The following is a 14,486-nucleotide window of genomic DNA, read 5'->3' on the forward strand; positions in this document are numbered from 1 at the left end:
AAATGTGATGCGTGAATAATTATGATTAAAGAGGAGGGGCTGCAGAGCGAGGGGCGTTTAAGAACATAAATACAGCCTGGAGCAGAACACTGGTTCATCAGACATCGCTGCGTTTTATTTAAAACATCACTGAGAACCTGAGCAGAATCATTTCCCCCCCGACCAAAACATGGAGAATTGGAAGATCCAGCTTGTCGTCGTGACTTTTTGCGTGCTGATGCAAACTTCCAAAGGATCAACTAGTGGCGGCGAAGACGAGAGAAGGCTGTCCAGACACTGGCAGGTGAGAACAACAGGTTTATTTCACTTATTTTAAAGATTCTTGCATCAATGCCTGATTTTCCTGGCAGTATGAGTTTGTGGACAGCAGCCCTGCAGACAGCCTGATGAAAAGATCCAAAGCCCTTCGATTCTACGGCTTGATGGGAAAAAGAGCAGGTAGCATCTGAACACTTCAGCAAATCACATCCTACAGCATCATTCAGATGATCTGCTTTGATTTCTTCACAGTGACGAAGAAACCGTTTCAAGTGAAGAGGCGTGAGTAATCTGAGCTCTCCTTTTTTACATAACTTTTTTTAAAATGATCTTTTCCCTCAAAATTTTTAAGTTATTTTTTGTTTTGTGTAATTTTAAGTGACTATCATTTTTAAAATTATTTTTTAAATGATTTCTTTAAAAAAATATTTTTCTTTTTTTTTCTACTTGTAGGAAACAAGGGGGTTGCATTCGTGGGTCTGATGGGGCGAAGTGTTTCCACCGAAGGTGAGCAACTATTAAAAAACAAGCAAAGAAAAAGTGAAAATATCAAGGCAGCTTTATTGGTAGAGACGGTTTTAAAAAGCAGATGATCACCAAGCGCATGTGGTCCCGTTCAGATGCGTTCTGTTTGTTTCAGAGTCTGTGAGCGGAGTGAATCCTGCTGCAGCAACCAGAGAGACCGAGCATCAAGCGGAACCGTCCCAGCAGGGTATGACCGGAGCAGTACAAAAAACCTGAGCTTGGCTTGCTTTCAACATCTTTTTTTTTTTCCTCTCAAAGCAAATTAAAAATCATATTTTTTTCCCATTTATTTGGCAGGTTCCCTAAAGGAATGGATACACTTCTTGTACTAATCAGACATACGGGGAAAAAGAAAAACATCTATACAACGTTTACACCAACCAAAGACTATAAAAAATATTTTTTAGTAAAAAAATTTCACCCTGTTTTTTTTTTTCCAATCATGCCAAGCAGGAATAACTACCATCTTAATGATGCACATTATTTGAAAGAAATGGTAATAAAAAAAAAAAGAAAAAAAAAAAGAAATGTGGAAATGCTGCCGAATGTCTATGTATTCAATTCATCTGTGAGCAAAGTGGAACATTCATGTCTCTCCACCAGACCAGGTCAACTCATCTAACATTCACAACAAAGTGAGACGAAGGCCCTTTAAAAACAAAAACTCTTCCTCTAGCTGTAAATGCTTCAACCCATGATGCTGAGGATAGAAACGGACATAAAAAGATGCAGAGAAATGATCTGGATACACGAGTAAAAGAAAAGTAACACTGATCTTCACTGACGAGTCAAAGGTCTTAGGCTACTTGTGGTTTTGGAGGCTGGTAGTGACGGTTCAGTAGCCTCAGGGTGTTGTGCTTTATGTCCCTTTGGGAGGCGTCCATTTTAGCGAGCTCGGGTCGATGGTTTTGTTGCTGTTACCTCGTTTGATCTCCTTCGCTTTCCACTCGTCGATCAGGTCCTGGGAGGAAATGGAGGCAGCGCTCAAACAGGTGGAATCACATTTATGAAACGGAATCTGATCGTAACTCAACAGGAGATTGGTGTCACTCGGCGGAAACGAGTTGATCTCACCTGTCGTTTCAGTACTAAGTGCTTCCCCTTCCAATACTTGAGCATTTGGAGGGACTGCAGGGTGCTCACAATGTCCACCGGATTCACTGCCGTTTCCTGACTGATCTCTGAACACACAATACAAACTTACATCAATGATTTCATTTAGAGACTTGTTATATACATCCAGGGTTTCCCCCAGTGTATTATAAGCCTGGCGGGCCACTAGGATTTACTTGTGTCCCACCAGGCTAAGCATTGCTTATTTATTCAAGTCTTTTTAAAATGTTTGCATATTTGGTGTTCAGGCATTAATCTTCCAGTCTTTCAATAACACATAATTATCAAGTGATATTTTCAAATTTCAACATTAAAACATGTTTTAACTCAAAAACACGAAGGCCGCTGGATGAATGACTGCTCTAGCGCCTAACTACCGGGCTTAGCAACTTTTCTGGGGGAAACCTTGTACATCTATTCATACATGAACACCATTTTAAGCTTTTATTTCTATTTCTATATCATGATGATTATGACTTGCAGCTGAAAAAACCCCAAAAACTCAGTATTAGATTACGGCTGAAATGATTAATCGGATTAAAATAATACACTAATTGAACAATTGCCAACTAATTTATTAATTGATCACTACCTGGAGTATGCAGACTTTACATAATGCTGCTCAGAGAAAAACAAACTCAGAACAGCAACTAGACCAAAAACTATAAACATTTTGCATTTAAGAATTAGTTTCACCTGGTCGGGCCTGTCGTGTTAAATTTATTTACAATAAATGATCCCAGACTATACTTCCTTCACTTCACACACTCCTCACCCAAATATGGCAGAGCCTCAGAGTGTTTTACCTGCTCAGAGAACCAAAATTCAGTTTTTAAAATGATGCTGTGAAACAGGAAGTGAAATTAGAAGGGGGGCCAAGAGGATTGGTCAAAATTCAGCCAGGGAAAAAGGAAATATAGAAACAGCTAAGGTGATTGGGCATATTTGTGAAATCCTGTCACAATAAGAAATAAATGGATTCATCACAGGACAAAGAAAAATTAGCTAAATAATTTCCATTCTGCTGATTAATATTTTTTCGGAAGGGCAATTTTGTTTACATCGTCCATTTTATTTATGGTTTCAGTTGTGTGTGGCATTCATCTCAGCTTTATTTATCCTTTTTGGTGGTTGTGTCATATTTTGGTTATTTTAAAAGTCTTCCAGTTCCACTGTTAAATGTTTGTTAGAAATGAAAGATTATTGATCTTTGAGAGAGCGAACTTCCATTATTATCACCGTATTAGTTGAAAATGGTCTCAAAGCAACAATATTATCATTTATCAGTAATTTCTGGTGAAAACTGAAAGTCTATGCAAAATGTGTGAACAATGAGATAATTAGTATAATAGTAGCAAATTAGAATTCATTATATCATATACTTCTCAGCATGCTAACAGTTCTGCATTATGAATCGTTTTTTGGTGTAAGATCCTGTGTGGAATCGATCTGGATTTCATATCTGGACCTGAATGACTGGAATGAACTCAGTTTTTAATGTTATTCTAATTCATTCAGATGTGCCTGTATAAACTGTTAGGACTTTATGGAGAAAAAATCCAAAGCTGCCCAACATGTCACCTTTAATGGAGATCTCCTTGCCCTGAAAGTTGTGCATGTATCTGAGTAGCACTTCCTTCCAGTAGCTACGGTAGCTGATGAGGCCCAGGTCGGACAGAGGCCTCTCTGGCGAGCCCACCTTCTCCTCTACTTTGGACAGCAGGTAACCTGGACAGCACAGAGGGTTGGTCAGCGACACAGAAACAAGCAAAACAAAACTGCTCCTCAGGTTATCCCCTGAGGAGCAGGGGTAACCGCTCCTACCCTCTTCTATGTGATGACGCTCCTCAGGGGAATATTTGATAATTGTTTAATCAATAATGAAACAATTATTGGAGCAATTGTTTCATAAATAATAGAGAACTAAAAGAAAAGTCCAGGTGTGTCTACATACTGAAATCGATGAGCATCTTGCCAAATCCCTGCCTCATGTACTGCGGCATGGTCAGGATACAGGAAACGTTGTAGTTCAGGAAGGAATTCTTCTCCTGGAAATTAAAAAGTCATCAAAGCAACAGCTCAGAGTTAAGTTTATTTGACCATACATCTTACATTTAAAGAATATTACAGGAAGTGGTTTTGTTTTACCTTAGAGAAGTAGCCCACTAGGTGGCAGCCCGTGTTGTCAGCCTCCGTCATCACGTAGAAGAGGAAAGGCTCCACGTCGTAGTAAAGGGTTTTGTGGTCCAAGAAGAGCTTGGCCAGTAAACACAGGTTCTGGCAGTAAATCTGGGCAGAACAGAACCAACACTGACTGTGAATGGAACACGTTCCCTCAGGGTTCCTATGCAGTCCTCATGTTAAACACTGAACTTTACCAGGAGGGAATGTTAGAAGGCAGGAAGACAGGGGCAGATGGATGTTTTTATTTTATTCTTTTTACAGCTGTGAGCAGTGGTGGAAGACTAAAGCAATACACAGAAAAAACACCAGCTGACTTTAGTGAAACTTTGGCAGTAAGCCTGCTTTCTATGGGGATTATTAGCTCTTGTTTTTCCAGTCTGACGTTCATGGAGAACACCAGGAATCTAACAAACTAACGGAGCCTCATTAACAGGCTGTGTGTTTGGTCAGCTGTCACAGCAGACATGATGGAAGCCACAGACGCTTTTCAAACCTGCTGTTTGTGTGCTGCAGAAAGGAAGAGGACTAGAGGAAAACCTGCTTCCTCTGAGCTGATACTTTAGCATCTTAGTCTTTGTACTTTAAAATACCTTTATCTTAATGACAACAATGGCAGTGTTTATTTAGGGTTTAGTCACTAAGTTTCTTCACTATGTAAACTACAGCCATGTGTAGAATGGTGAGAGCAGGAAAGCTCTGCTCTCAGTCAGGCCTGACTAGAATTACCTTATTCAGCATCTTTTTAAAAGCATAGATGGCATAACTTAAAATAAATTTGGCTTTGTAATTTAACACCTTGAAATTGGGCCTCTGTCTCTTTAAAATCCCGCTATAGTAAATGGATAAATAGGCAAATGGATGGATGACAGAAGGACAGACAGAAAGACGTTAAATTTAAATTTGACGTTCTTCACCTTATTTTTTTTGCCATCCACTTCAAACACAGATATAGAGCCCTTTCTGTAGACCTCGTCTCCTGGAGGATGCTTCCACACACATTTGGCCTGATAACACACAGGATAGAGGAAGTCAAAGCGTTGTCACAAAACACTACATATACAGAAAGTGTTCAGCATATTCAGCTAAGCTTTAGAGCCAAACTCAAGAATATTATGGCATACTGTCTGAGAAACGTTCTGTTCTGTGTTGGTGGAAATCTCACCATGTGTCGCCTGAGAATGGTCTGGCTCTTCATGTACTTCAGGCAGAACTCGCAGACGTAGAGGCGGCCCAGGCGCGCGTACTCCTCAGGGTAGGGCGAGTGGTACCAGGTGTCTAACTCGTAGCGGCCAAACACGATGGTTTTGATCATGTTGCTGCCCTCTGTGATCTGACCCTGGATACGCAGCTTCTCCTGCAGAACGAAAAAAACACAACAAACTCATCTGTTAAAGGCTGTGTGTGTGTGTGTGTGTGTGTGTGTGTGTGTGTGTGTGTGTGTGTGTGTGTGTGTGTGTGCACGTGCGTGTGTGTTAGATAATCTGGGGCTGTACTGTGAATGCTGGGGGTTTAATGTAGTGGTGAGTTAAAGGGGCAGTATTATGCATTTTTCACCACCTGCTATTATTTTATACCACAATCTTGCAACTATGTTACCTTTGTTATAAAAATGCTGAATATATCAAATATGACTTAAGAGAAATTTGACTTCATAATTTAGCGGCTTAAAATTGGACCTCTGTCTAAGAAGCTTATGCTCTTTCTAAAAACTCCACCTTCAGGAAGTCATCACAGCCTGGCTCCTTTATTAAACCTTTAACAACATTTTTAGCTGTGTTGCACTGAGAAGTAGCTCTAATAAAGAGTTCAGCAAATGAACAAGGTTTTCTCAAACATGCTTGAAAGAATCAAAGCAACACTCCAGGTATGTTCTTATAAAGGAATAGCATTATAAATGATGTAAAGCTCAAAAAAGTGGATTTGACATGATACCCGCCCTTTAAGCAGGCAGCAGACAGCATTACCAGGTCTTCAGATGCGCGGGCCTGAGCTTTCCTGAACAGCTCCAGGTCGTAGTCGCTGGTGATGTTCTCCAGCAGAGGCTCTCTGGTGTTGCCGTATGTCTGCCGATGTTCCTGACGACGGAACAGGAAGTGAGGCGGCAGTTCCACAGCAACGCTTTATAACGAAGCAGTGATCCCAGCTTTAAACAGACGGGAGGTCGGACCGCATGTCACTAACATACCATGTGCTTCTCCTTCTGTTCCTTCTGCAGCCCAGAGTTTCTGCCCTTCCTCATCTCAGCGACCTGCTCCTTGTATCTGCTCTGTTTGGGCGTTGGCGTCTAGAGATCAGGCACAAAAACAAACATCACTTTTTCTGCGTGCATGGCAACCGCCTTGTGACAAACACTAAGCGACGCTGAATATTCCAGACTACCTGGTGGCGAGTTGCATGCCGTGAATTGCCTTCGTCCTGCGTCTTCATCTCCTCTTCCTGTTTCTCCCGGCTGACGGCTTTCACCTGGCAAGAGAAGATGAAGAATTGAAGCTCACTGGGGTCACATGTGCTGCTTTACTCATTTAGACTATCGATTCTAATCAAGCTGCACACAAGACACCATGTTGGTCATTAACCTCACCTTGCACTCGTCAGCAGAGAGGTTGTGGTAGAGAGGACACCCTGATATAGCAAAATGGCGCTCGTGTTTCCCAGTGAGGTGGCCTACGCAAAGAAAGAGGCTGATGATTAAAATCAAACCAGGATGTGATGGTAGAGAAACGAACGGAACACAAAACATCTGAATCAGATGTTTTGTGTTCCGCAGCAGAGTACACACACACCAAACGGTTCTACGGTTTCTGTCTAATATTAGAAACAAGTCGATCATCAGAATCTTAAGAGAATCATAACATGTTGAGAAACAGAAGAAAAATGTAATACTTTTGTTAAATTTTAAAGGACAGATAAAACATTTTTTGTGAACTGCAAGCAATGTAAGTTACTGGATGTGAACTGAATATATTACACTGTAGTTAATTATGTGTTTAACCTAAGATGACATGGATTCTGCCAGGTTGATTTGGTTGTTTTCTTTAATTTCTATAAATGGTTTTAGTGATGAATGTAACTGTAACTACTGCAATTATTGCAGTATTTGTTCTCTGCTTTTTAGTTGTAGCTAAACAGAAGACAGCACACAGAGGGTCCAGGACTCTTCCTGGTCTGGAGATGATCCAAACCAGACCGGTCATAGATCTGTCTCTGAATGAACCAAACTGGTGAAATGTAAGAGAACAGACTCTGTGCTGTTCTATAAGCAAAATAAGTTTGTGCAAAGAAATTTTTTCTTTTGTTTTGTTTTTTTTTTTCTTTGGCCACAAATATTAAAAGGCAGATTTTATTCCAGTCAGATTATGCAACCGCTAGAAAAGATTTAGTTATTTTAAGGTTTTGCTTGTTTATCAAGGATTCCAATACTGACGCAGAGCGTTGTAAAAGATCCCCAAGTAGAAAAACGTGCATCAAAGCTGAACTCATACCAAGGGAATTACAGCCGGGCGTCGGGCACTTCATGTTGAAGTTGTATGTCTCATGGCAGCGCCGGCGTTTGGGTCGATGGGACAGGTCCTTATCCGAGTCCCTGTTGGCCTGATCTTTGGATTGGCTCTCATCATGAGACGCGTTGGGGCTGGAAATGTCCAGTTCGGACTCAGAGGACGGGGCATTTCCTGTGGGTGTGAGCGGTGGTGATTCATCGTGGTCTGCAGCACGCTTCAGATCCGGAGTATCTGATGAGAGAGGGACGAAAACAAAGTCAAGCATCAGTTTTAATGGTCCAGTTTAAGACTCCTGCCTTCTAGAGATAATAGCCCACCCTGAGAGCTCTGGCTGAGGCGGGTAGAAGCTCTGGTGAGGCGCTGTCTCTTGGGCATGTTTCCATCGCTCTCTGAGCTGTTGGTCTGCTCCCGTTCAGCAGAGGAGTCGGAGTCTTCAGTTCCATCAGACACGCTCCCAGTCAAAGGCCTCTGCCAAGAGAAAGCAGCTTAAATGAGGCTAAAACGAGATGACACAAATTATTTTTATATCAATTATAGAGGAAAATTAACCTCCAAAGAAACCCTGTAGCGCACTTTATTTCCTGCTCTATTCGTACATTTGTTAATGCTACTGCTATTTGTGCTCTGAATGCTTGATTGGTGTTTATGCTACTGGTTTAGCTATATATGAGCAATACGACAGATTATAGATGAAGTGCCGTCAGATCAACAGCATAAAAACCCACACTGTGAATGAAATATTGTATAATCTGAACAGCAGGAGTCATCAATATGAACGTTTCCCTTTTTGATGACGGAGCTCCTCATTCATTTGAAAGCCAGGGTTCCAAACTTTCCAGACTGGCCATTCTTTACATCCATTTTAAAAGACAAAACAGCAAAATTCACAAAGAAATAAGGACAGACATTACAATGATAGAGAGGCTGCAAAAACAGGAAGGACGGAGGAGAGAAAAACACAAGAAAGGGAACAAGGGCAGAAGGGGAGGAAGGACACAAAAAACAAAAAAGGAAGTACACCAGGGAGGTAGGACACATCTAGGGAGGACAGAGAGAAAGAGGGGAATTATTAAGTCCACATGAGGGAGGAAGGAAAAAAAAGTGAACACAATGACATCGTAACTGTTTCGGCATTATAGCTTATCATGTAGTATTCTAATCTAAACAATGTCAGATGAGACAGGACTGAAGCAATACAACCCATACCTACAATACAGTTCAGACGAATCAGAATAAGCATTTAAAGGGCTTGGTTTATGACACCAATATAGAAAACCTTTATGTTTTAATTTGGTTAGCCAGCTGCTGAGATCCTTTCATCACACTCATACAAACTTGATCTTTGTCACGCATTGTGTTGCCATGGAGCTGGTCAGGAACCATCAGCTGCTTGCTTGTCTGTTTACGGATTCAAGTTGCAACTACTTGGCAATTTCCACAAAACTAAACAGTTGTTTCATTCATTCAAATTTCCCTGAAATGCGTCTCAGTGATTTACCAGACGAAGCAGTTTACAAGGTTCGCTCCTCAACCCATTATTATGGAAGTTAGCCGTTAGCCCTTCTGTGACGGACTGTACTGACCAATACTGTATTTTAACTTTTACTCTTCAAAAACACAATATTAACGCTGTACAGTTAATAAGACTGTACAAGTTAACTTCGTATGTCGTCCAAAGATAAAATCGGCATTAATATAATCTTTATGCTTGTCTATATTTTGGTAGTACCAAACCCCAAATGTTACATATGGGTTTTCTGTTTATACCGCCCACAGAGGCTACACCATAGCACTATTGGTTGAAAACGTTGACAAAAGCTAAACATAACTACGGGAAAGCGAATAAAAATGGTTGTTTTGACGTTGTCTGGTTGAATGAGTAGCTAAAGTTTGTTTCAGGGTGGCAAATGACCAACTTACTACAAGAAACACCGTGGAACCTTCTAGCTCTCCGCTTAGAGAATGGAGCACTCTGATGCTAACTCTGCTATTGCTAACCGTGTTTAGCAACCCACTGCATCTGCTTTCTTACCTGTCGTGTGCGCGGCATGTCTCCTTTGATTGACGCTTTTTCAACTGAGATTGGAGCAACAAACAGAAATTCCCTATTGATTTACGATAAAACAAAGGACGGGAGACACTATTTAATGATTATTGTCATAAATTTGTTTATGATCGCCCGGGTAGTCTGGCGCCACATCCCTACCTCGACTGAGCAGGGAATTACATTTCCGGTGACGGCAGCAACAGGCCTCCATACCCCAGGGGCTGTCATGTTGTTCATAATATACATTTTTCTTATGGAATACACAAACTACACATAGGTATGACCATAGAGATGCTTTGTTTATGGTTATGAGACATACAAAAAGTCACACATATAGTTTTATATATACACTTGTACAAAAAAACAACAGAGTGCTTATGAAAACCTTTTTAAATTTTTTCTTTATCTGTGCCATTCTAGTACACGAATATGCTTTAGTCTAAGACATTTCCCTGCAGCTCTGTAAGGTTGGTGTCAGGCAACACCAACCACAGAGTGGTGTGAACCTCCACGCCAGTGTCAAGTCTCTCACAACCGCCAATAGGTTTCTTCCAGGATTGTCCTGTCTTTAGCCCAACCAATCATCCCATCAGTTTGAACCATCTTTAGTTTCTCTACTTTAGCAAAGCTTCCCAACAGCATGAGACCACCACCCTGGGTTAAGGATGATGTGCAGGGTTAGCTTTCTACCACCTTTATGTAGGACCAAATAATTCATGTTTGGTCTCATCTCACTAGAACAATGGAGTCCAGGCCAAAGTGGACATTTACAGTCCTCAAACAATTTCTGATCTCAAAAAATATTATAGCAGTTCATCCAAAAGCATTCGTGTGAACAGAATATTAATTTGAAGTTAGGGGTAGGTTACTGAAAACAGAAACATGTGGAAAACAAAACATGTAACGTGTTTTCAGTCATACCAAATGACTTCTACAAAAGCTAAACTGTGTAAAAGGCAAAACATTTCAGCTGTAACTCCAAGCAAGTTGACACACAAGACCTTTTTTTGTTGTACTGACATTACTCATTGAGCATAAACAATAATCTCAGCAAGTATGCAGTAATTATGCTTCTACAATCCGCTGACTCATCGGCAATAATTTTCAATGACACAATAATGACAAACTCCAGTTGCACCTTTAGCTTCATACTTCAGCACAGAACTGCATAAACCATGCTGCCCTCTAAAGTGTGTCACTGGGATAACTGAGAGGATGGAAACAAAACTGAAACATTGCTTACACCCTGGAAGCTTTATGCAGGCCTTTCAAATATGTATTTTGAAACAATAACGCATAATTTTCGGTCAGTTTCCATCAAACACAAATTCTTATTTTGAGATTAAAACTCAAGATTCTAAAACTTTAGTTTTTGTGTGACTGGAAATGTTTTTTCTGTGTGCTGTTCTCAATATGTGTTTCACACAGTCATGGAGCTCCATTTCCCATGTGAATAATCATTGGCCTCTTTGTAAATAACCACCAAATGCGAATCAGACGATGGTTTGAAGGTTCATAAAAGATCATTCATATGATCTGCTATGGCGCTTTTGGAATTGAAGTTAAAGACTTTAGTAGACCGCTTTTTGGTCTTGATTATTCTCTGAAAAACCACTTTCTTCATCCTCCAGAATCAAATAATCTGGATTTTTATCCAAATTAAGATGGCAAGATAGTTTCTTTTGTCGTTTTTTACTAGTACGAATATATGTCTTAAAACTATCAAGTGTACAATATCTTAACAAAAATCACTTTAGATGTTCTGAATAATCCTTTTAGCAACAAAAGTAAGGAAAACTGTAAGAGTTTAACTGTTTCTGTTATTTTTGGCCTAAATCTCCCAACCCCTCTGCCCAGTTGGGTGTTTCAGTGGGTGGTGTGGGATTTGAGGGGGCTTGAGTGAAGTGTTGTAGAACCCAGAAACTGCTTTTGCCTTCTGGAGTGTTCCACAGCCAGCCTATAAAGGGCAGAGAGGGGGCTGTGGGAGGTCTCACTCTCAGCAGCTGATATTGCTCTATCTATAGCTTCTTGGGCCTGGTCGCTGTATTAGAGCGTATGGCATGACACGCACCTTTTACTTTTCTGTGATTTAAAGAAATAAAAGAAGCTGCTCTTTTAATTTTTCCAGGAATCAGAATGAACAAACCAAAGATTGTGAGACCAGAAGTAAGGTAGGTGTTGGTTACTGCACAGTAGGAAGAAGCTGCTCATGTGTGAACCTTTGTTTTGAGCTTTCAGGTTTGAATCTTCACACCGATAAAACAAATCACCACTGACTCTGTGTCTCAACAGTCAGCCGGCACATGCACTGTGGTTCGACAGGAAGAAATACGTCACCATCAACTTTGTTGTTCAAAAGCCGACAGATGTCCAAGTGGACATCCAGCCAGACAAAATGATTTTGTGGTGGGTTTGTATAATTTACTCTGCTGATAACTGCACACGGTTTTCATCTGACTAAACTTCTACCTGTTAAACAGCTGCAAAAATGACACAGATGACGTCTTCTACAATGAACTACACTTTTATGACAAAGTCCAAATCTATGTAAGTATTCACCTTTTGAAACTTCTTGTGTTTATTAACTTACATGTTAAATACAACATGAAATGTAGACCTGGAAATTCTTTCAACACTTTCAAGGACTCCAGAGAGAGAGTGCATGAACGCACCATCAACTTCTTGCTCAGAAAGATGAAACCAGACGTTGCATGGCCTCGTCTCCAGAAGGACCCTGCAAAGGTAGCAGCAGTAAAAAGCTCTCATCTTGCACAAATTTAATTGATGTGACATTTTTGTATTGTTGAGTTGAGTGTTTAACAATACGTTGTTGCTCCTCCTGCAGCCCAGCTGGATTTCCGTAGACTTTGATAACTGGAGAGACTGGGAGCATGAGGAAGATGAGGGAAAGGCAGAGTACGACCAATACATGGATGTGAGTGGGACCCACACTCTGCACTGCTTAAGCTATTTTGAGTTGCAACACAAAATCCTGTTGAATTTCATTAGGTTTTCATGCAGCTGTCCAGGCCTCTGCATCCTGCAGCTCTTGAGCCATGTGTGGCTTTTCATAACTTTAGCCATATATGTTAAAGATCTGAGAAATATTCAAAAATATAAAGGCAAAAAAAAAATTATATGAGAATAAATATTTTGGGTATTGTTTTTTCTTACTTTGCTCAAAATTTCCACAAAGGAATTGTGATACCAGGAATTCATTGTTTTTTGTTTCTTTTTGTTTGTTTTATTGTCCTCTTATTAAAGTTTGAAGTTATTCTTTGTTCTTAGATGTTAGATTTACATTTTTATTTTATTAATTTAACTGTAAAACAAAAGCTATTTATATATCAGGTGTCCATACAATTGAAAAAGCCTCACATATGACTACAGATCATTTTGTTTATTAAGAAAAAGCTCCAAACTTACCCTGTGGACTATAAATGTTCCTGAAACCTGCAATAGACCAGCAAAGAGTAGTGCAGGTTTCTAAAATGGCAGGAAATGACATCATTTTCAATTACTTATTTATTTTTACAACACAAAATTTTGCATGTAGTGTGTATTTGGATTCAGCCTCATTATTTTTCTGAACCATATTTTACTGCAACTAGAACTGCAACTTCTTAGCTGTTAGTTCAAGCTTAGTCCATCTGGAAAATCTGACATCTGAACATGAAATTTCAAATCTTCTCTAATGGATTTAAGTCTGAACTTGGAATAAGCCATGTTAGCATGTGAACCCTGTTTAAACCTAAACCCTTCCATCTAGCTCTAGCTGCATGTCTGGTTGTTTTTCCTGCTGGAAGGTGAACATACAGTACAAACAGATTTTCGTCATATCCTTAGCTCCGTCTTCCCTCCACTCTGATCAACTTCTCTGTCCCTGCAGAGGAAAAACATAACCACAGCATGAAGCTATCCCCACGTTTTATTAAATAATGATGGTGTGCTCAGAGGGCACACCATCAGAGAGGGATGCGCACAGACTTTTCAATAAATTTTTAAAATAATGTTCTCCTCAAAACGCTGCCATGAATACATAATTAAACATCCTGTCAACTGATTCCTCTGAGTTGTGGATCTCTGAAGCTCTCCCGTTACGATTCTTTTCTTCATCTGCGATCAATGTTCTGCTTGGTCAGATTTCCAGTTTATCTGACCAGTGCTCACATTTTCATCATACTGCAGCCACAAACTTTATTGTATTTCATTAGGATTCCGACATAAAATCTGGAAGTTGTGGCGTATATTCAGCCTATTTATGTACAAAATATTTGCAAAAGAACTTTTGGAAATTGTATCTTCCTTCCATTTCACAGTTAGACATTACATTGTGTTGCTCTGTCACATAAAATCCTGATGAAACAGTAAAGTTTGTATTTGGAGTACACTGTAAAAAAAATCTCTAATTTACAGTAAAAGACAGGCAACTGTAGTTGCCAGAATTTGATTGTATTTATACGGTAACATTTACAGTATTTTACCGTAAATTATAGACCTTTTTTTTTTTACAGTGCATGATGAAATGTGAAGAGATTCAAGGGTATGTTACAATTATGCAACATATGCATGATTAAACTCCTGGATATGTTTTTTTTTTTTTTTTTTTTTTTTGTTCGGTTGTTTCAGGAATTGCCCGTTGAAACCAAGGGACCCTTCCGGGCCTTGGGGGCCTTCGTTGTTTTAGGTGGGGGATTTTGGGGGTTTTCTTTTGTAATATAGAAAAATTATAATTCAAATGAATATGTACATGTATATATTTTCTTCTCTTGCAGTCTGACTGACACAGGTGGCTCTTCAGGATGGTTTTTGGAGACAGATTTTCCTATACAGCCCTGGATTTTAAATGCTGTGCTGAT

At 39.9% G+C, this 14,486-nt stretch overlaps 2 protein-coding genes across 2 annotated transcripts; one reads left to right on the forward strand and one right to left on the reverse strand.

Moving 5' to 3' along the window:
- Positions 1-1,219: 1,219 nt before the first annotated feature.
- kat7b (K(lysine) acetyltransferase 7b) lies at positions 1,220-9,824 on the reverse strand. The gene is made up of 14 exons (XM_007558989.2): positions 9,613-9,824; positions 7,898-8,048; positions 7,563-7,811; positions 6,662-6,744; positions 6,460-6,543; positions 6,266-6,364; positions 6,045-6,155; positions 5,243-5,434; positions 4,995-5,084; positions 4,045-4,185; positions 3,851-3,944; positions 3,478-3,624; positions 1,858-1,964; positions 1,220-1,744 (listed from the first exon to the last, which is right to left on the reverse strand). Exons 1-14 carry the CDS (start codon positions 9,628-9,630, stop codon positions 1,643-1,645), a joined length of 1,668 nt encoding a protein of 555 aa, XP_007559051.1. The 5' UTR covers positions 9,631-9,824; the 3' UTR covers positions 1,220-1,642.
- Positions 9,825-11,614: 1,790 nt separating this feature from the next.
- Positions 11,615-12,680, forward strand: ptges3l (prostaglandin E synthase 3 like). The gene is made up of 6 exons (XM_016676540.1): positions 11,615-11,798; positions 11,920-12,033; positions 12,108-12,174; positions 12,271-12,369; positions 12,473-12,566; positions 12,637-12,680. Exons 1-6 carry the CDS (start codon positions 11,764-11,766, stop codon positions 12,678-12,680), a joined length of 453 nt encoding a protein of 150 aa, XP_016532026.1. The 5' UTR covers positions 11,615-11,763.
- The last annotated feature ends 1,806 nt before the right edge of the window (positions 12,681-14,486 follow it).

The sequence above is a fragment of the Poecilia formosa genome, unplaced genomic scaffold (genome assembly GCF_000485575.1).
Source record: "Poecilia formosa unplaced genomic scaffold, Poecilia_formosa-5.1.2 Scaffold4, whole genome shotgun sequence".
NCBI classification, from domain to species: domain Eukaryota; kingdom Metazoa; phylum Chordata; class Actinopteri; order Cyprinodontiformes; family Poeciliidae; genus Poecilia; species Poecilia formosa.